Here is a 21,948-nt window from a genome sequence, read left to right as displayed (position 1 = left end):
TTAATTTTAGGCTGATGAAAAACATTGTCTTGACAGCCCCAGGGCTTGGGGTGGCCGTACCCGCTGAGGAAGTCCAGGCTGTGCAACAGTGCCAAACGATTCAGCTCTGCTGCTGATGCGATCCGATGGAAGCCTGAGGCCATTTCTTGGCTGGTGGGTCGTGCTTTGTGGTCCTCCTGCCCTCTCTTGTGAAACTGCCAATACGGGAACAGGCTGTGATGGTACATGTGGGGAAAAAACAACCTCTGAAGTTGGAGGGAGATGGCTGGTTCCTCTCTGGGCACCCAAACAGCTGCACAGCGTGGTTAGAATTGGCCCATGATAATGAAGTTTGATTTTAACTGGTGACCTGAGGGAGATCTGGAGTGTTCTCCTGCAGCTTTTCCCCTTTCCATAGCCAGCAGCCGCTGCTCCACTTGTATAATCAGTGGTGTTGCAAGCAGTGAAACGTTCTGAAATCTGCAGCTCTCATTGAGTACACTGCAGAAAATATAGGCTCCTCACTGAGAGAGCCATCAAATAACTGCTTTTTGTCAGCATGCATTTACATGCGTTTGTCTTTGATAAAATATAAGCTGCTTGATCCCCATTGATTTTGATGACAGAAAAGTGCCTTTTCGGTAGAGTTCCCTGACACCAATTTTACACAGGAATCTTTCCTCAGTGACTCCGTCTGTTCTTGGATGTAATGAAACACCTGGTTTAAGGCACACTGCAGTATATTCCACATCTTTTCATCGGCTGGAAAGCAGAAACAAGTCATTCTGAACAAACATCTGGCTGCTGTGAACAGGAGCATGTACAGATCCTGGTCAGCAGAACCAAAGTCCACTCCTGTAATGCTTGGGAAGTAAAAATCTCAGTGATTGTTATTTGGATGGAGGTTTTGAAGCACAGCTGCTTATGCTGACAAAGGGGAAATGAAGATATTTGGCATGAAACGAGTCTGAATGAAATGCCCCAGTCACCAAATATTCCTTCCCTCCTTCCCTATATCTATACCAAATATCCACGCCATTTAAACCTAAACCATATAATTATATCTATTTAAAGAAAAGCATTAACAGCTCTATTCAAGACCAAGCATCATACTATGATGATTTGTTTTGCAGGAAATTCAGGGAGTTTGAATCTCCCCCAGTTTATTGCATGCACTCTGCAGGACAGCAGCACTTCAGACAGCTGCAGCAGGAGAGCACAGGGTAGGGCTGCTGCAATGGAACAGAATGGCAGTGGCCTATTGATGGATGTGAGCATAGGATGTAATGATTCACTACACCCATGGACTCAGATGGGCAAGGCTTGTGAATCAGAACTGCTGTTTTTTGCACAGAGCAATGCATGAAAGGTGTGAGCCCAGGGAATAACTCAGCCCCACTGCAGGCTGGAATTCAGATTCCACTGCACAGAAGGCAGAGTGCATGTTGTATGCAAATAGGAGGTGGCTGCATCCACTCGGTGTTAATAAAAGCAAGGTTTATTGTTTCCACACCTCCTCTGTCATCTTTCTGCAGTTATAAAGGCAGTGATTAGCCGGGGGATGTTACAGTTGCATTAATTAACCAGGCTGAAGAGCGCAGGGCAGCCTGCAAAGCAGGCACTCAATGGACTTAGAGGCAGAGACAATGCTGTTGTTTACTGGGTGATGCTGGGGTTGCCAAGCAGTATGTCCCCACGCAATTAAAATACCACTGCACATGTGCTAAAAAGGAATATTTGAACGGGCTTATGGAGCAATTACAAGTTGTCTTATTGTGCCGCCTCTGCGTACCCCTGGGGTTACAGAAAGCAGCTCCTGCAGGAAGCTGGCAGCGAGCAGTATTTGGTTGATGAAAGCTTTCTATTGTTCCTTCCTTAATTGAATATTTACAGCAGGAAATAACCGTGATCGTGTCTCTGGAGTTCGGGTTCACTGTCAGGTTCTCCCCCAGCGGAGGAACTATTTCAGGCCATGATTACAAGGCAGGAGTTCCCTTTGGATGCCTCAAACCCCCGCATGTAGCAAGGTCCTTCTTTCTTGGCCTGGGTTCACAATGCCATGTCTATAGGCAGCTCTTGGAAACCTATGGTAGAAATCAGCCTTTCTGATTCAGCTCCTAGCCCGGTGAGTGTCAGTGGCCTGTTCTGCTTTGAAAGAACTCATTAAGAGGCAAGTAAAGTCTTCAGCAGATCTTGCTTGTGTTCATGTCTTAATAGATTGTAGCAGAAATACAAGAAACAAGCTTCAGTCTGTTCAAAGGCGGCTTTTTGAAAGGATAAGGTTTTTGATTGCTCTGAGATAGTAGTCAGTCCATAGAACTCATGTGGTCAGAACACATATGCTCCGTCCTGCAGTATCTGACACCATTATTCTCCCCCTGAGAGTTATTTCAGGTTTCTGTTTGCATACTTTGGGCTGCAGGAGGTGGGCTTGGAGGCATTGGCTGCAAACTGGATCAAGTGCATGTTTTGAATGTATTCCAGTCAGGGCCATCACTCACACTCCAAAGGAGAACAGTGGGAGGGCTTTGTGAGTTCAGCTTTTCTACATTTCACCAGAATTGAAGGGCAAAAGCGTAACATGTTCAGGATGAGCAGACAGCAAATGTTTGGAAGAGAGGTCAGCCTCAGCTTCTCAATCAGCAGGTGATTCCAGAGGAGGTCACTTCAATGTTGAATCCTTATCTCTGCTCTGCAAAACCTCTTTAGGAGCTTTCTAAGTACATAAACAAACTCTTATCCTTGGGGCTGAGAAGCTGGACAAAATTGGTTTCATATTGCCCCTTGTTCATTCATTCCATTAAGACACTGAATTCAACATACTTATGAGCTTGGCTATGTGATGCTGTGTTTTGATTCAACCAACCCATTGCAGTTGGACTGTACCCTCCAAAGGAATATGAGGAATATGTAAGCCAGTGTGCCATATATAGGTCATATATAGGGGTAGGAGCCTCTTCCTCCTTACAGATCGCATCACTTAGTGTGCAGGTAGAATAGCTGGCGGGGCTGTAGCTCAAGAGGGACAGCATGGGACACAGTGGGAGTGCAGGTGGCTTTGGCAGGGCAGTGGTTCATTCTCCCTGGGGGATGTGTGGGTCAGGATTGAAGTACACTGGCAGGGTTGTATGTCATTCTAGCTCGTGATTCACCAGAAACACTGTTAGTAGCAGCCACGCATGGAAGCAGCACCTCGACAGAGAAATGTGAGGACAGAGAGAAGCTTCTTAGTGCTACCAGACTTCAAACCCTTAAGTGCAGGTTTCAGGAAGCAGCCTGAAGATGCGGCGATGAGTCCACCCCCTTTTCCTTTGAGAGCTCAGCTTTTTCATGATAGAGGCTTTTATGAGTCTTATTAAGCGAAGACTTTGTCTGTGTCCCAAAGCAATCAGGTATGGAAATAACATGAAAGTGCTTTTAAATGAAAGAAGTGGCTGGGTGAGCATGTAAGGAAGCTTTGCATTTAACATCCCTCTCTTTCCACCCAGGGATGACTTGCCAGGCTCGCAGCTCCTACATGGACACAGAGGTGCTGTGGGGACATCGCTTCACTCCTGTCCTCACCCTGGAGAAGGATTTTTATGAAGTCGACTACAACAGCTTCCACAGCACTTATGAAACCAACACTCCCGTGTGCTGTGCCAAAGAACTGGCCGAGTCCCGCCGGGAAGGTCAGCTCCTCAGCAGCATCTCTAGTGCCACTGTCCTGGGTGGAGTCAGAGAAGCAAAGACAGTGAGAGGGGAGGAAGAGGAAGAGGAAGAAGACAGGGAGCCAGCAACATTCAGTGGAGCCAACGGGACAGCGGGAGAGATGAAAGAAGATCTGCCTGTATAATACGTGAGCTGCTGGGCAGTCGAAACCCACACACACACAGCAAGTGAGGAATTGACTGGGAGTCAGAGACGTGAGGTTTCTAATCCAGATCTCTGTCCCTGCTGCTTGATCTTGGCGAGTCACTGCACAGCACTGTGCCTCGGTTTCCCTCATCTTTACGGTGAGGTTCTGAGCTTTGCACTCAATTGCAAAACGTTTGGATCTCTGTGGACAAGGCTCACTAAATACAATCACGGTTAAAATTGAAATCCCCACCAGTAGTTGTTTCAGAAAGTGTTCATTGGACATTCAAAACGTATCTCCCCTTGCAAGGGTATTTACAAAGGTAAAGAGCTAGAAGCTCCCATCTCAGTATGAAGAATGTGTTTTCATGCCTTCACTTAACTTGTGAGTGGATGTGTTGTAGACATTGTTACTGCTTAATTAAAAGGAGACCAAAAAACCTCTCTTGTACACCGTGGAGTTTTTATTTTGTGATGGAGTTCAGTTTGTGTTCTGCTCCAAGACCACAGACATTGTTGTTTATTTCTTACCAAATATTACAGCTTTCCCTGCAGATCATGGCAGGTTTATCCAATGTTTTTATCCTCTGATACATTTCACAGTCCATCCACAATAAGAGAACAGAGAGATGCTGCCCCAGTAGAAGTTTCATTCCTGTCTGGGTGTCTCATTCCCAGTTGATTATTAAGAAAAGATACGTAGTTACCTGGGAGCTTGAAATGGTCTGGAGTTTCACTTAGAGTCCCTGCAGTAGTTCGGCTGGGTAAGTAACAGTTTGCCAAACTCTCTTCCATAAAACACATACTTAGAGTGAGGGTTTAGATGCTCGTGTTCCTATAGCTAATGGGAACATGTACTGACACCCTGCAATGTTCTCCCTTTGCAAGGTAGGAGGAGCAGTAGTACAGAACAGGATTAACTAAGAAAGAAAGATAAGAAAATAGGGAGAAAAAAATGGGAGAGATTTCCTGGCAGATTTTGTCCTTCCTTTTCTCACATCCTCACTTCTCACTCTGCCTCTGCAAGGATTGTTTCTGTATTCCAGAATGTTTCATTCTGTAGCTGAAGTGAACTCCTAATGGAGGGGAGAGTAATGGAAAGTAGAACTGTGACTGATCCACGTGAGGCAGAGGCAATTTCAGCCCCTCAGAGAGAGGTTATATAAGCTCTACCCGGCGAGCTAACTTGTCCAGTTCAATTCAGCATGAGAGATGGCTGGCTGGGTCCCCTACGTGATGCCAGAGATAGACAGCTTGGAAAATGGCACTGGATTGCATCTGTACCTTTCTTCTCCTACCTTTGTGATACCCTCCAGAGAGAAGCCAGCCATCTTTGAATGACCAAAATGCTGTTTCACCCCTTCATTTCCCCTGAGATCTCATCACACAAAGCTGCTGTTTTCTAGTGCTGTCAAATCTGAGAAATCATATATCCTACATCTTAGGAATTTTTGTTGTTGAACATTATTAGTGGCAAAATAACTGCTGGGTGTATAGTTGGGCTGTGTGTGCACATCCATTACAATGACTGGGAGTTCAATATTTCTCCCTTCTTGAGCAAAGCCCTTTTGCAGCTGTGCATTCTCTTGGCTTCCATGGGCTGTTCCTGTGTTTGAAGTTTCCCCGTTGCTGTGATGGAGGTTTACATGCTAGTCTGTATGTCTTATGTGAATTGAAACAGCTCACGTGGCTGTGCCCACCCACATGAATAACCAATATATACTTTACACTCATCAGCCTCTATCCTTTAAACATACTGATACTCCACAAGAAGAGTTTATAGCCTGTAAGTACACCATTCATACACAAATAATGACATTTATACGACGTACCCAGCAAACAAACTAAAAATACACATTCGAAACATCAATTACGCCTCATAAATGTGTTGTTGGTGAGCAACATTTACAGCAGTACCTGTCCATAAGAGCATACAGTTATAGAAGTGTCTGCAGAGCTCTCAGGAGCTGCATCCATGCTGTGCCACTCACAACACCCACACGTTGATGTGCATGCCTGGCTCCTGCTTATTAACAACCACATGAGGACTGTGCACTCTTTGTCTCAAATACAGATGCCTTCATGCAAACGTAAAGGTACACTTTGTCTCTCCAGCTGCCAAATCTATGCACTCAAATGCCTTTCCAACACTATATGATACAGAACAATGGAAGTCTCAGCAGCCAACACTCACTGAAGTAGTTCGATTTCAGGTATACGTTTCTGTCCCGCAATCATTAATGAGTGTTTCTGAGCAAACAAAAGCTATACTTTTTGGCTTGGTAGCTGGGAAACACCTTCCTAATGCAGGAGCTTTGATGAGCTGTGAATGGAGGCAGAGGAGAGCTGCTCTCAGCAAAGGCTTTGTTGCTGAGCTTGGTTTTGTTTGAAGGTTTGGGGTTGCAGTTTTGGGGCAGCCCTCAGCCTGTGCATCAGCTGCTCCCCCAGACCACATCATCCAACTGTTCTGTTCTTATGCAGTGTCACCAGTGCTCTTACACAGCCCAACTGACCTGGATGCCTCATACACTGCTTCCTCCTGCATGACTTTCCTTATTTAAGTGCATTAAGACCTTTTGTTTTTACTAAACTGTGTTTCTTATGTTGATGTGAAGATGCATAGACATTAAGAACGCAGCTCTTGGCATTTGCTTCCTAAGGATAATCAACAGAAGTGTGGAAATGTACCTTTATTTTTCATTTGAGCTTCCCTGGCTTTAATTTTCACTCATTGTGAGACCTGTCGCTTGTTTTTATGCTCAGATTTACTCCTTTTGTTGTTCTCTCTCGTTTATTATTATGAATATATTTCCATCAGAAGTAGTGGATCTTGAAGCAGAGATAAGAGAGAATGTTATTTATGCTCAAGTCATTAATACCTTGTCATAAGCTCTGCACACTGCCAGTCGTATCTGCTGCAATACAGGAGGGCACGTTGCCAGAGTGTGTTAAGCAGCAGTTTTGGGGATGATGGAGAGGACACTTAATGAGGTTACAGGGAAACTAGGCAAGCTCTGAGTCCATGCATAAAAGTGGCAGCAGTTTCCATTTTGAGGCCAGTGACACAGCGATAAGTGCTGAAAGTCTGATTCTGATGCTCTCACTGGCACCATTCAGCCCAGGGATAACTGGGCACTTAGGTAGGTGTGAGGAGTGGGAAGCAGGAGCATCTATCTGATGGCATTTTGTTATATGAAGAAGTCAAGGGCAAGTTCCAATCTCATTTATGCCAGGGAAACGGGAAGACGCTCCAGTGGAGTCCAGTGGGTCCCTCTGCAATGCCAGCATATAACAGAGCAGTGTTCAGCTATTGGCTGTGTTATTGCGAGGAGGCAAATGCATACAGAGGTGGCTTCTGTTGAGCAGCATATGCTGTTGGAATTACTTTTGCTAAAAAGTAAAGCCCTGAGAAAGCCCCAAACTCATGGTCCTGGTTGATGAAGGTGTTGGGACTCATGTCACAAAAACCCAATATTCGAGTATATACTTCTGAAATCCTATTTTGGCCCTCCAGCCCTGCATGGATTTAAAGCCCTGTTAACTAAAAGCAGATAAAGCCAAAAGTTGCTAAAAAATACTATGAATCTGGTTCTGTCCCAGAATGGAAGCAAATGCCTCCCCCTGACCTGTTACCCCAACACTCAGTAGTGCCTACAAAGGAGTGTGTGCAGCCAGCTAAGAAGCTAAACTGAGCTGCTTATTCCCATTGCTTGAAAAGGAAAGAGATGCACCATAGGAAATCCTAGAAATAGGAAAGCCCATCAGATGAAAATCCTCATGAAAATTAGGGTGGCAACTGTAGCCCTTTGTATTTATGCAGATTTATTGCTGGAGGAGAAAAAAATCTCACAGTAATGGGAAAAGTAATGATGGTAAAAGCTATTCAGTATTCATACCCCCTTACCCCCCCATGTTTGTTCCGGGTTGTTCTATCCTGTGTCCATCATTTGCATGCCAAACAAATGAGCAGTACAATCACTACTGAATTCACGCCCCATCTGCCTCCCTCGCATTGGGTAGCAGAGCTCAGCTGTTTCTTTTCCTCCCAGAATAGAAAGAGGAGAGACAGATGCCAGGTGCAGGCAGAGAGAGTCACTGCCTGACAGACCCTCCTAGGAAGGCCAGGAGGGGTTTGTCTGTGCTGGGATGGGGCTTCTCTTTGCTGCCAGGCTGAGTAGAGACAGACCACATGACTGAAACAGCGCTCAGATAAGGAGAAGGGAATAGGACAGCAGCTCTGAGGACCCTTCGATAGCACAGACGAGATGTTTCTATCTCATTTATTCCATGATGTCAGGTTTTATTGAATCATCGTTGTCTCTCTGCCTTGTGCTTCCCCTGCCTGTTTTTTCTGCCCATCTGCTTTCAGGCTCCTTGCAGTGAGACCGTGAGATCCTGCATGCGGGACTGCTGCTGTTGTGTCTATGGAGCAGCCAGCGGGGCTGAGTCCTGCAGTGATTCCTGCAGCACACATGACAGACCATTATAACAATGAACTGAACAAATAACTGGTCCTGGCTGGTATAAATGAACAGCTAGCCTTGAACAAAGTGCTATGCTTCATTATATGTGATATCAAAGAATGCAGCATAATTGATGGCTAAGGCAATGGGCTGTGACTCGGAGAACTTGTGCTTTATCCCTGGCTTCCCCTGACCCCATGTACAAATCAGTGCGAGGGAGTGCTTACACGTGTTGCTTTGTTTGTCATATCTATGTAGTCTGTGGTTCAGGAAGACCCATAAGCATGTCCTGAATTTCAAGCTGGCTGATTTTCCAAAGTAGGGCTTGATGGCTTCAATTGAACTGAGGCAGGAGCTACAGCTTATTCTGATGCGGGAGTTGGGATATTGTCACAGGGAATCAAATAGCAACTGGTAGGTCAAGCTCGTGATTTCAGTCTTGTTGCTTTGGTCACTGATGGAGATAAGAAGCAGGAAAAACTTCACAGATACAACATTGGACGGCTCCTGAGCTGTGTCCCTGCACTGTGCAGCCCTTACAAGCAACATATTCAGCTCATGCCTTGCTTTGATGGTTGATGCAGGGTGCGTGTGGTGTTCAGAGTAAGGACAGTTCCTGTTCCTGGAACGGTAATCGTTCCATTTACATAAAACACATCCATTAAACTGCCTGAGCACTTGTACCCCTCAGATGAGCTCTCTTCCTCACCACATCTTGGCTGCTTCCTGCTTTATTTATGGCCCTCCTGACCTTTTCATTACTCAGTCTCTCGTGGATCCTGTCCTCTGTACGTTACCACATCAGTTTTTCTTGTCCTGCTTGACATTTAATTTTTATTAACTGCAGTGTAGATGAAGCTGTTTTTCTTTGTTTTGCACACACTGTTCTGCTGCTCTCCGGGCCATGGAAACTGTCACTGTGGAAAGAGAAGGGAGAATTTCCAGTCCTGAAATTTTGAGGTTTTCCAGCAGCAAATTGAAGCTGGGGGTGAATCTGATGGTGTCTCCTTGGGCTGCAGGGGATGGCCAAGTGGGTACATGAATACAGCCCTCATTGGGGACATCCCAGTGTGCTGCTCATGGCACACAATTGTTGTGACCCATCCAAATACAGATATCGGCATGTTCTGTAATTCAAAACAGTCAAATAGGTGAACCTTGCGTTCAGTTGAAGAGCTGAGAGTGGATCTCCTCATTTCCCATGGGACAGTGGCATTATTGACTGAATTTTGCTACTCTTTGTACAAGGAATATCAGATGTCTCGAAGAACTATTGAGTATTCAAGGAGTGCTACATTCCTGTGATCTCCAGCTGATGGCTGCGTTCATTCATATGCATTTAAGTGATGTTTAGATTTGATCATTTTTCATAATCCTTCTTTAATGAGGAGAAAAACAATCAGGCTGAGCTTTTGTAGAGTGAATTTGAAATTAAAATTAGATATTTAGGTGTTATTTCAGTTATAAAGTAGCCCTTAGTTCTGATGGGGGGGAGGGCAGGGATTCCAATTATGTTTAATTTGTATGCACAAGGCTCAGCTAAGCAAAGTGCTAAGGACTCTTAGATGTTCATAATATTTCTATAGTGCACAGAGCTTTTCAGTATCAGCATCAAATTAGTTCTTGGAAGCAGCTGTTCACTATATTAACGTAATATATCCCACACACAGTGAAAGAAACTGCTCGGCCTTTCAGATGAGAGGACCCCCAATCTTCATAAATATTGAACTGTAAAATCCGTGCATAGGGAATACAAGCTGATTCTTTCCTTTTTCACCAGCTGTGAAGTACTACATGTGATGTATGGTACAAACTCTCCAGGAAAGAAGAGCAAATTGAAAACACTACCCCTGCGGGTTCCCTTATTAGACTTGAAGTGACTGTGAAATTCACAGGACACAGCTCATTAAAACAAGGCTGACAATCTGTGACCTCTTGAGTAGGAAAGATACGATCCGTGCTGAAAAACAGGCTGTGGCCTTGATGGGGAGGGGGAACTCAGCTCCAGAGGAGGAAAATGCAGATAGCTGCTTATTAACCCACTCATTACCGAGGCACATCAGTCCTTACAGGTGCATCTTCCAGGGGCTGGGTAAGCAGGGACCAGCTCTAAATGAGGTGATGGACCCCCTGGCAGCCATCATTTCCAATCACAGCTCCCACCGCTGTCCTTCACAACATATTAATGATCTGCTTTGGAATGCATCAAGTAATAGAAATGTCTGTGTCTGGGTATTTCATCCAAAAAGTGGGAATCCAGCACCCTGCAGGGCCCTGAGGAAGTTGCTTTATTCATTACCAAGGCTTCTGTCCTCATCTGAGGGTATCACACAGTACTCAGTGCAGTGAGTTATCAGCAGGAGCCAAGTTGTGCTGATACCCAGAGCTGTGCCCTGGAGCTGTGGGCAGTGTGTGCTGAGCTCTGTCCTTCCCATAACCGCCCTTCAAGAGCACCCAGCTTTATATGGGAGAATTTAAGTACCAGGGAGAGCTGTCCTGGCTGCTGCAAATCAACGTGGTGTTACAGAACTGTCTGAAGCCAGACAAGACTGCATTCTGCAGCAGACAAGCTGACTTGCCTGCAGGCATAAGTCCTTTCAGTTCCTGTGTGGGTACGCACAACCTTGGGTGCTTTCTGTTATGTCAGTACCCAGCCTGCTATCGTACACTTCAGTACTGAATATTCAGTAACAGGTTGTTTGCACTGAAGAAGGGAACAGGATGTTTTTTCCCACAAAGTTACTTCTCGTGCCATAAGAACCAGGGGAAAAAATATGTCCAAAAATGCTAACATTTGCTGCATGGAAAAGCAGCAGTCGTAGTGGTTTGGTTCAATCCCTGAAGTGATCATCTAATTCTGCCCTGACATTTGCTGTAAGTGAATAAACCTGCATCTTAATTCCATGCCTGTCAAGGCTTAAATAATGCAACATCAGCTCTTAATGTGATTGATCCAAATAAAGACCATGAAAAATGGAACCTGGCTGGAAACATTCAATGGAATACATTTCAAAGAGGGTTCCCCCATCTCTGCTAATGTGAAAGATTTGAATTGTGGGAAAGGAAGAAATGAGATGAAAACACTTAAGCTGATGTGGCTCTGCGTGAGGGAGAGTAGGATCTGAATACAAAATGGACTCAATAATTACAAGTGAGATTCACGCTCGAGTGAACAAGGAGAGTCTGCTCTGATGCCTCTCCTAAGGTGAGCAATTAGGTTTCCAAAATGACCACATCCAGAAATTCTGGCCCCTCTCTGTGGGGATGAGGAGGGAGTCAGCAATCCTTATTTGTGACATGCAGAGGGTTGATGCTCTGCTTGTAACATTCCCTTAGGAGGAATGAGAAGTGGGAGTTCAAGAAACAGCGCTCTTATAAATCCCTCATGCCTCTCGTTCTTCTCAGAGAGAAAGGGATGGGAGAGGAAAACCCTTTTTTGCTGCTCCCATAGCCGTCCATCATGTCGTCTGTAGTCTCTGAGCCATTGTTGTGGGTATTCTAAATTTGTTTATTTGTTTTCCAGCTGGAAATAGATTCTACATTTATCCTGTCGTGATTCTGGCAGAAAGAGGCAGCCTTTCCCTCATCCGAGTCAATTCAGTGATTCACTTCTTACACAGCCCGCTGATTGTCACAGGGATGAAATTACAGTCTTTGTAAACTGATGGTGAAAGAAGCCCGGCTCATAAATATTTCATTCTTGTATCAGTCATTTTAGTAAGTGAACTTTTTACCGTGGTGAAGCCCTGTGTGCAGGGAGCTCCCTGACCTGATAATGCTGGCAGGAGAGCTCCTTCTGAATCTTAAGGCTGCACAAAACACAGGGAAGAAGAGAGGAGGGTGGAGAGGTAGAAGGAAGGAGAGAAAGGGGGGATAAAAAGAGAGAAGGAAAACAAAGAAAGGAAGAAAACCAGGAAAGTACAGGTTTATTTTTAGGAAGTATTTGTTCTTAGGAGTGGCAAATCAGAGCCGGGCTGGATTCAGTGAAGCATTTGTACGTGATGTTCTGTGATGTTCTGATGCCCTTCATGAGCCCAGCATGCAGCACGCAGGTTGGCCAACCACCCATCAGCATGGTTCATCCCAGGGAAAGTGTTTGATTTCTTTTGCACCTCTGCTATTAATAACTGAGGTGGAAGAGGAAAACTGATAGGTTTTAAATGCCGGGGTGATTATTTAAAGTCAGATTATATTTGGCATGCACATTTATTTCCATTCCAATTAAATATGTGGCCCTCTTACTTTAAATAGTGCACGTTTCAGTGATGAAGTACGATGTTACTGGAAAGACTCTAAACTGGTATCAAGGGGAGTCATATTTCATGGCTAATTGTCACTGAGATGGATGCGCTGAGAATATTCCCAAGGCTGAATTTGGGTTAGGAGCCACAATTTGAACACATCTGACTGGTGCAGCAGCTGGTGATGGATGGGGAGGTGGTGTGTCCTGCAGGGCAGCCCTAAAGCCTGTGGGTTTGGAACACACATCTTATGAGGAGCAGCTGAGGGAACAGGATGGCTCAGTCTGGAGAAGAGGGGGTGCAGGGGAGACCTCACTGCTCTCTCCAGCTCCTGAAAGGAGGTTGTAGTGAGCTGGAGTGATTGTGAAGGACTGACATGAAGATATGCTCCCTTGCTGCTTGTAAACACACCAGAACAAAGGAGGCCTCTCCTGTCCCCTCTCAATAACCCAAAGTGCTGACAGCATCCCTGGCTCCGTTTGTTTTCCCTCTCCATCAGAGCACATGGCTGCCCAGAGGAGGAATCCTTTCACGCCTATCTGCGAGGCCCTTGAGAGGTGTGAAGAGTAACCAAGGTGTGAACAATGCACGGAGCAGCACACGCATGGAAGCTGAGGTGTGAAAGCGTTTGCTCAGTAAAAATAGAACTAAGCTGCTGGCAGAAAGAGGTGTCTGCAGCTGATAAACCTGCAGTGACTGACAGGAGAGGGGTTGGTGTTTTATTATTGCATCGGTCTGAATCTCCTGACCTTATGAGGGAGAAGAGAGAGTTTGGCAGGACAGACGAGTTTGTAATTAGTTCCTTAATACTGAAATGAATGCACCTCTCCTGGTTCTATAGGGAGCAACCAATACCAGTTTTTAACCACTGCCTATCACATAATGTGCTTAGTTGGAGCAGAGAATAAATGAGGGATTATCAGCTGTTAGTGGCCCAATAAAAAAGCTCAGCTCCTCTTTGGTTCTGGAGATATTGTGGAGGAGCTGCAGCTCTCAAGCCCCTCACCTGCATCTCATGGATCTCTTTGATCACCCTTTGGCACTGCAAGGCAGTTCTGTGTGCATGGCTTTAAAGAGCCAAGGTTCTGCTTAGGTGAAATATTTATAAATCAGGCTTCTTGAATAAGCAATACACTGCAGCAAGGGTCTGATACAAACATCTCTCATGTATAACCATCTTACTACAGATCTCAATAATGCCTTCAACCCACAGATCTTATGCATTCATATCCTGCAGAGATCGGCATATCGAAAGCAGAATGCAATTTGCCAGGCAAGTCACAGTTCGTGTCTGTATCACTGTATGATGTATGGCACATCTGATGCAAATGTAACTGGAGTGCCATGGAGAAGCTTGTTTTGCAACACAAAGAGAATTAGACTAGCAGACCTGCTATTCAAAAGATAGATATCTCCTTTGGATTTACAGTCCTCGCCCTGCTGGTTATTTTGCTGTCTCACTCGATGAGCTACTGTGCAAGCTCCAAGCTATCTTTGCCTCCAGAAAGGCTGAAGCATAAAATGGAATTACAAGTATCAACAACTGCAGTCTCTGCCATGTAGGCATGCAAAGCCACCTCCCAAACAGGTGACCAAAGAAGGGCAAGGACAGCAGACTTGAGCCAAGCTATGGACCTATTGAAATCAGTAGGAGTTTTACCACTGCCTTCAATGGCTTTGAGATTTGGCCCATTGGAAGCAAACACCGTGAATGAAATTTCAGACAGCCCGTGGCTACAGATGCACTTCCTTTTAAAAGCATTAATAGAGCATCTAAATTTAGAGCTCCTCGTTTTTGTTTCATTAAGAATTCTGCTTTGGTTCCAGATAGACTCCCATGAATCCATCCCCAAAGCAGACCCACATTCCATCCTGCACAGCAGAGCAGGATCTTTTATTTTTAAAACGGCCTCATCTAACCTGCAGCTGCTCAGAACTCCGCGTCTCTTCTGCATTCATTCTCATTCGTGGAATCTGAACCTCTGCTACACTCGGTGTGTCATGTGGCAAATGTTACTCAGCTGAAATCACTAAAGAGAGCTGATTTCAGCCTAAAGCGGAATAATGAAGCCTTCTATGGATGTCTGCATAGAAGAAAAACAACCCACGTACTAGTTTGCAAACATTACTCATATTTGAATTTCCCTTCTCTGTCATCTCTGAGCAAGCAGCTAGATGCGTTCACATGGCTCTTCCAGATGGGGAACTGATAGAGCTCAGACTTCAATGGCCTTCAATAAAACAGCACTGCTGAAAATGCACATCTGGCATCTGAATCCTGAGCCAACTCACCCCCTTCCTGGGGCTGTGAGCATCCAACTCCCAGGTCTTGTGGTGATCTCAGGAGTCATCCCCGTGGCTCATGTGCTGTACGAGAGCCAGCAGACACCTCTGGGAGGATGAGTTCAGGCATTAGAAAAACAGATATGAGTATCATGGCAAGGACTCTTGGGATGGCTGTGGGCACACGTTGGCACGTGTGCTGACCTTTCTCCTCTCGTGCCTCAGTTTCCCCTTTCCTATGAGATGGGTTATCTCCCTCTTTCCAATTCTGCCACTTCACCCGTGCTGATAAACTGTTAATGGTGGTGAGGGAGGCACTAATTATGGGATCCTTGTGTATCTGGGCTGTGGCAGTAAACCTCCCTGCTGCTCTTTCCCTTTTTCATAGCCAGTCACATCTCCAGCAGCTCACCAGCCTTTCCCTGGAGCTTTGCCATCTTCTGCTTTTTCCCTGGGTGGCCGTGCAGGAGAGGAGAGCTATGATTTAACAGCAGAGCAAAGCACTCAAAGCCCCACAGACACATGGAGATTAAATGCTTCCCCCAGTTGGATTCCCCAGCCTCAGCACACTGTTTTTGGAACACAATTGTGTCTGGAAAGAACCTATCTGGGTATTATACAGCACAGGGCATACTTTTAAGTCTTTTTTCTTTCTATTATCCTCCTTTTCAAGGCCTTTCTCTCTTTGATTTATGGATCCGGAGACCAGCTTTAATTACATCCCTCAAACAGCTGCCTAAAGCGACGCTCACCAGGAGTCAGACAGATGCAGCATGCAGCCCCCTGGGTTCTGCATAGCAGCATGCTGCATGGAGTGACCATTAATACACAGTGTGAAGGGCACAGTTCCTGTTGCCGTGCTATTTGGGTATGAATGTGTTCAGACCTGCTTGTGTATGCACACAGAGTCTTTCACACACACACATTTGTATGTGTTTTCTCTCCGCTCCATAGTCAGTACACCGGAGTGACTCTTGCAAGGGGCATATTAGGCTCAGAATATTCCATTGAGGGAAACCATTCTGGGTGTAATGCCTGAAGACATTTGGAGTGGAATGCAGTCTAAGTGCTGGTTCTCTAGGGATCATCTTGCAGCATGCATGGTAGGATCCAAAATTGGAGCTTCTACCTTTTCCATCTCCGAGTAACTCCTATTTCAGCTCCCTTATATAATTTCATATGAACGAAGCTTGCAGTAGCTTTCCCTTGGAAGTAGGAAGATTGTTGTCAGAGCCTCAGGAAACCCCTTTAATGTGGGACGGGCAACTGGGAGAGTAGAACTTCAATCACCAGTGAAGGAGATGAGCACTTCTGAAGCTGACAGAGCAGCGTGTTGGAAGGACCACCGTGCTGTCAGCTGTACACTGACAGAGCAAAGGACAAAGGAAATGGCTGACTAAAGGCTTACAGGTGCCCCAGACTTCCCTGCTTTAGGGACACGGCCCTGAAAGAAGCTCTGAGCTTGTAAATTTATGGAAACCTTTTTGTGATTAACAACTGAAGGAGCACGCTCTCATCCCACTGGCAGACTGTATTCTCATGACTGATGCTGGCGTGCTGCAGGATTCCACACAGCAGCAGCCTGATTAAATTGTAAATCAGCCGGGGTGGGAAATCTGTCTTTCTCTTCTTGCATGGCTCAGAATAGAAGAGGATTTCAGTCCTGAGTAGAGCACGCTGCTATCACACTAATAAATACAAAGCTTGCAACTCAGTAGTAAAATGGCTTTGTACTGAGCCATGTTAAGGTCCTTCATGTGAGCAAAAGGAGTTATGAGCTAGATCTGAACTCTGCAGTCAGAGATTGTTTCCAGGCCCTGATTATTAATATTCAGCTTCACCTGCCTCATGCTGCCAATCCAGACCTCATCTGTGGCCATTACTAAAAGAGCTTAGATGGAAATGCTGTTTCAGGGCTCTTTCCCAGCTGCAGATTAATAAGGGCAGTCCATAGCTGCTCCCCTCTCCCCTCCCCACACATCACCCACTGTAGCTGAAGAACAGATGCATTAGCAACTTCCTGATACTTAACCTGCCCTTTCTCATCCTTCCTCTGGCTCATAAATACTCCTACTGCCATTTCTTGCCGGGGTTAATGTGTACAACAAAGCACTCTGGAATCAGTCTGACCTATCCCTAATGGTGTGAGCTTGTCTCAGGAATTTTCTTAATGTTATACAGTGGTAAATGGTTTGCACACACTTCTCCCTAGTGTCCATTTAGCCAAGAAACACTCCCAGGGAGAGGCTGCCTGCGTAGCTCCTATAGCAGTACAGGTCCTAAACAGTCCCCAAGCCAACATCCTGTATGGCACAGCTCTGCTGGCATCACACAAGTTGGGATCACAGCTCAGCATCCTTTGCTGTACAAATTGGAAAGACCCAGCTGAGCTCTGAGCTGGGCTAAATCCTGAACGCGTGGCTGGAAATCAGGAATACAGATTGTGTGCCAGACAGAAGGTTTTTTCTTTTCTTAACCAAAGTACTGCTGGCATCTCAGAAGTACCACTGGGAACGTTGCCTGCTGCAAGCGTGGGCACTGGTGAGGATAACAAAGAAATTACATCCCTCTGGCTGGGGTTGCTACTCAATACAATTTGAGGATAGGCTCCAGCTTCTCACTAAAAAGTACCATTGTATCTTTTTATTCTTTGTTAATGAAACCATTTCTTCCTGAAAGACTATCATTTTGGTTTGGGTTTTTTTTTTCCTAAGCAGCCGTTTTCATGGAAGAAAGATGTTCAGGTTTTCATTACATGTTTGAACCAGGTCTCAAAAGCAAAACACGTTTATTTCCTTCCCTGGCATCCCATAAAGAAAAAAATAGGAGAAAAGGAAAAAAGAAAAACACCCAAATTTTTGTGGATAAACAGAAAATACATAAAAGTTCACTCATTTTGGGGATGTCAGGAACTAGAGGGGTGATTTTGTAACTCTTCAGAAAAGCTGATAATAAGTTTTGTTGGATTTCAGCTGTGGCCCCCAGCAACACAGATGACCATTCAGGGACAGGCAGGAGCGTGCACTCTGGGGCCCCTATCCCTCCCAGGGGCTCAGGAGGCTTCATTAAGTCAGTGATTGTTGGTGAGGGAGTAGGAGGTGGTTGGAGTTCTGTTGCACTGTTGTACATGGTGTGCTCCTCCTGCTCCACTCTGAGCTCTCTGTGCCCTTGTGAAGAGTTCAGAACCTTCAACCTCTTTGAGGAAAAAGAAGCAACAGCCATGGAGGAGATGGGAGGTAAGGAGAGATGGGAAGGATGAGCGTGCTGACCTTGTAGTGCTCTGTAGGAGGAAAGCTGGCTTCTTTCTGAGGTCTGAAGCTTCTGAGGCATAGTTGTGTGGTCTGGAGGGTGCCAAGTGGGACTTGCCCTGTATTGTGGTGTAGGGGAGCTGTAGGTTATGAACCCGTTGTTGTTCCTTAAAATTGTTTGCTGTGTTCTAGAGTCATGCTGCCTTTTCTTATGGGGTATGATGCTCATGTTAGCAGCCAGCAGCAATTGATGCACATTGTGTCACTGCTGATAGCTGCTTTGTTAAGTGAACCCACTTTGTGCACTAAAATACATGGTGCATGGGAGTCTGGAAGAGTTGTGCTCTGCTCCACAGCTGTGATTCTTGGAACAACACTGACCTGATGGCCCCAAAACCCCTCCTACCCCCACCCCTCCTTTCATAGGTTGTGTGCTTTGCGGTGCGCTCGTATACATCAAGCAGGTCTTACAGTTTAGTATTTCCAAGTACTTCACGTGGCCATCTGGTGTCAGAATCCCCGCTTATAAAGATGAAGAAGCCGAAGCACAGAGCAGAAAGGTAACGATTAAAATCTCTGAATGTGTCCGTAGGGAAACTTGCAGTGCAATATCTCTACTGTGAGTCCTGTCCACTCCCTGCAAACCTCTCTCATCTCATCAGCTGCTGACCAGTCCTGTAACAGCACCTCCACAAAAAGCAATAAGAAAAAAATATTGCTTTTTCTTTGGCTTTTCTGGTGTTGCAGAAACAATCACATTCCTGGCCTAACGAGCTGATTAGATATCAGCCACACCTGGCCTTACCATGTGGTTCCTTCTTGCAGTTTGGTGCAGTGAATGTCTTTGTGTGCATTTTCTGCTCTGTCCTGTGTGTTCAGGAAGCACCAAGCACCTCTCTTGAAAGCAGCAGGTCTCTGTATTGCTACAAACAGACAGTCCAACCTCCCTTTCCAGTCCTTTGATCTTCCACAAGGAGTTAAAAGCAGAGTCAGCTCTGCCACAAGGTTTGGCTTTATGAAATTATTTCAGGTTGATTGCAGTGCATTATGAAGGGTTTCTAGTCATTAATGGGAAGTGAGTTCCTACTATATGAAGATTAGTTTGCTGCCTCAGCCATCTATTAAGTGAATAAGACATGTGAAGATGCAGGCAGTCCAGCTATTAGCATGTTTATCAGGATAAATAGGATGCTGGAAGGATGCCTACATTGTGGAGGCTTCTGTGCAGCTGGTACAATACACTCAAGCAGGATTTAAGTATACAAAGTATTTGGCCAGGAGCAAGACTGAGTAACTGGGTCTTAAAACCACGTCTGGTTTGAGGTGTGTTGGCACTGCTGTTCTAAAGGAGAGGAAGCATGCTATTTTGGAAGCTAATGGCTTTTAAAGGCCAATCCTACTTGAGGATGCACTGTGTGGGCACAGCAGATAGTTCTGGGTGTGGGTTGAAACTGGTGGGCATTGCTTCATTGCCTGACAGATGCAGTTGATGTGGGGTTGGAGGCTGCTGTTAAGGTTTTATGGAAGCCTGATTCTGTTTAACATAGCTGTAGTTGAGTTATAAATTAATAATCCCTGCTGCTGGGACTGCTGTGTAGCAAGATGGCTTTTGTGAATGTATGTGTAAATAATTCATGCCATTAAATTAGTTGTGTTCCCTGTCCACGGCTCATTTATCTGCCGTGACTACAAATATTCCTCTCTGCAGTTAGGAGGTGTGCCAAGTGAGAGGTCTGAGCCTCTCAGAAGGAGCCTTTGCCCCCCACTAAATGGATCAGGAAGCTCTTTTGACAGAGTGCACCATAAAAGCTGCCTTATTGAACGTGATGCTCTTTGCAGAAACAGACGTGCTCACACCCAATTTCCATCTTGGATTTTCAGCTCATGGGTTGATTGAGGCTCTGTGGGTGGCTTTCCTTGCAAACCACAGCTCTGGGTCTTTCTTAGGCCCTCTTTTAAGGGTTGTGCTGTAGTGATGTCCCCAGCCTGTGCCTCGGTTTCCCTACCTTTATAACAGCAGGGATAGGCGTTCTTCCTATTCCACATGGGGATGCTGTGGGTTTCCCACCCTATTGTTTTATCAATATTCCCTCTGTGCTTCTTTGGGAAGCAGGAATGCTGAGATAGATGAGAGTCCTCTTCAGCCTCAGGTCTGAGGCAGCAACGTGGGCATCAGTGCTGTGTGCTGCTGCAGGGAGCACAGTGAGGAAGGGAAATAAAATGGATACAAAGGAAAGCAAGAGGGGAAAACAAACAAACCAACAGGAGCACAAAGGCTTTTATTTTACTGCATAGCTTCCAAAATGATTGCTTCTTTCTGGCACAACCTGATGTTCCAAAGAGCTTTGATGATGCTGTATTACTTCTGTGTTAGCAAATGGTCTTGGACAAATTGGTGTTGGTTTTCTTGGTCTGATGTTGTCAATTGTTATTTGTTTTTCCTCAGCCTCGCTGCTGCTCCTCTCTTCATGTAATGCCCAGAGCGTGACCTCAGGGATCCCAGGGAAGGCTGAGCTCTGATATCTTCCATCTCCTCCTGCCGTACCCGAACTGTGAGCATCTAACTGTAAGTAAGATAAATACGCTTTTATACTGTATACATAACCTTTAAGTTTGTTCAATTGCCAACTTATCGTTATATATGATCTGGAAGAGTTTTGTTTCTGCTGTGTGTATAAATATTGATGAGAAACGCAAAGGCTGTTTTTCTGTAGAAAATAACTACGTTTATGTCTGACCCAAATAGATGTGGAAGAGATGATGTTCCTTAAGCTTCTGCTTTGGTGTGTTTAGGAGATGTATCAAGTGCAGACAACTCTGTGTCTGAATACCAAGTACTGTTAGTTTGGGACCAATTTGTTTCACTGGAAAAGCTTCTGGAGAAACATTTCAGCATATTGGAAAGCACTAATAGGAGGAGTGGAGGCTTTTGCTCTGATGTTTATTGGTACTTGTGATAAATGCTTTTGGTGGAAGGAAGACAGAGGTAGTCATATTGTTGTATGGGCTGAAGGGAGCTCCATAGCTCTGAAAGAACTTTGAGTTCTGAACTTATTTTCTGGAAGGTCTGATTGATGTTTCTTGGTTAGAAGTGGTTTCTGTTACCCTGAGAAAAGCATGAAAAGTTGAAGGAATAAATTGCGTTGTGATTCTCAGTTGCTCACGTAGCCCTGCTTTTCCTAGCAGTTAATCTGTTTGCTCTGCTTGAGCTTCATACTGGAATTTGCAGATGGTGCCTGGTCTGATTTGTAAATGCTCCTGGAAATGGAGAGCAGTGGCTGTGTTGTTCTGATGTGCTTTGTCCCATTTGGTCAATGGGAGGCAGGGACAGGAGGAGACACACGGATGGAGCGAGTGCTCACAGGTGAGAAATGGCTTCTGATATCTCCATGTAAGGATGCTGTAAAGAAGCAAGGGAGTGGTTTACTGAGATACCAAGGGCAGGCGTGAGTTATTCTGAAATACCCAATCCCTCCTCTGTGTGTTGCTCGGGTTTTTTCCATGTGTTGTTCAGGTTTTGATGCTGTATTTTGTGAGGCTTCCTTCAGCTGTAGTTCTCCATTTATGCAATGCTACTTCCACAAAACACAAAGTATTCTCTGTTTTCCTAACCTATGTAAATGGCTCGATTAACATTGAATTTTACTGAGCATGTCTGCATCGGAGGTGCACTGTAAGAGAGAAATATAATCTAATAGGAAGGAATGCACCGCTCTGGAGCAGTCAAGCTGTGAGATGAGAAATGTGGTTTGAAACAAATGAACTGATGTGTTGTGGAAGGAATTAATGCACTCTTCACCCTGTGTCTCTCAAAAGAAAAAGCTAAAACTCTTCCCGCAACTCCAGCTTGAAACGTTATGGCAGCATTCAAACCTCATACCTGGTGTGCATCCTTTG

The 21,948-nt window shown here is 45.2% G+C and overlaps 1 protein-coding gene across 4 annotated transcripts in view; it reads left to right on the top strand.

Annotated features, from left to right (window-relative positions):
* Nucleotides 1–21,948, top strand: part of KCNJ5 (potassium inwardly rectifying channel subfamily J member 5) — a 71,544-nt gene that overhangs the window by 26,286 nt on the left and 23,310 nt on the right. For 2 of the 4 annotated variants that reach the window (XM_085525798.1, XM_085525799.1), the window contains exon 3: nucleotides 20,498–20,617. In XM_085525798.1, coding sequence (XP_085381924.1) covers nucleotides 20,498–20,571 — 74 coding nt within the window. In that variant the 3' untranslated portion in view covers nucleotides 20,572–20,617. Of the gene's footprint in view, nucleotides 1–3,467; nucleotides 4,268–20,497; nucleotides 20,618–21,948 lie in introns of those variants that run through there. The other 2 variants (XM_015884239.3, XM_085525797.1) reach the window with 2 other exon arrangements.

Source organism: Coturnix japonica, chromosome 34, assembly GCF_054131305.1.
Source record: "Coturnix japonica strain WE chromosome 34, WE-NBRP24, whole genome shotgun sequence".
In the NCBI taxonomy this organism is placed as follows: domain Eukaryota; kingdom Metazoa; phylum Chordata; class Aves; order Galliformes; family Phasianidae; genus Coturnix; species Coturnix japonica.
The sequence above is the reverse complement of the archived record's forward strand: the minus strand, read 5'-3'. Positions and strand labels throughout refer to the sequence as shown.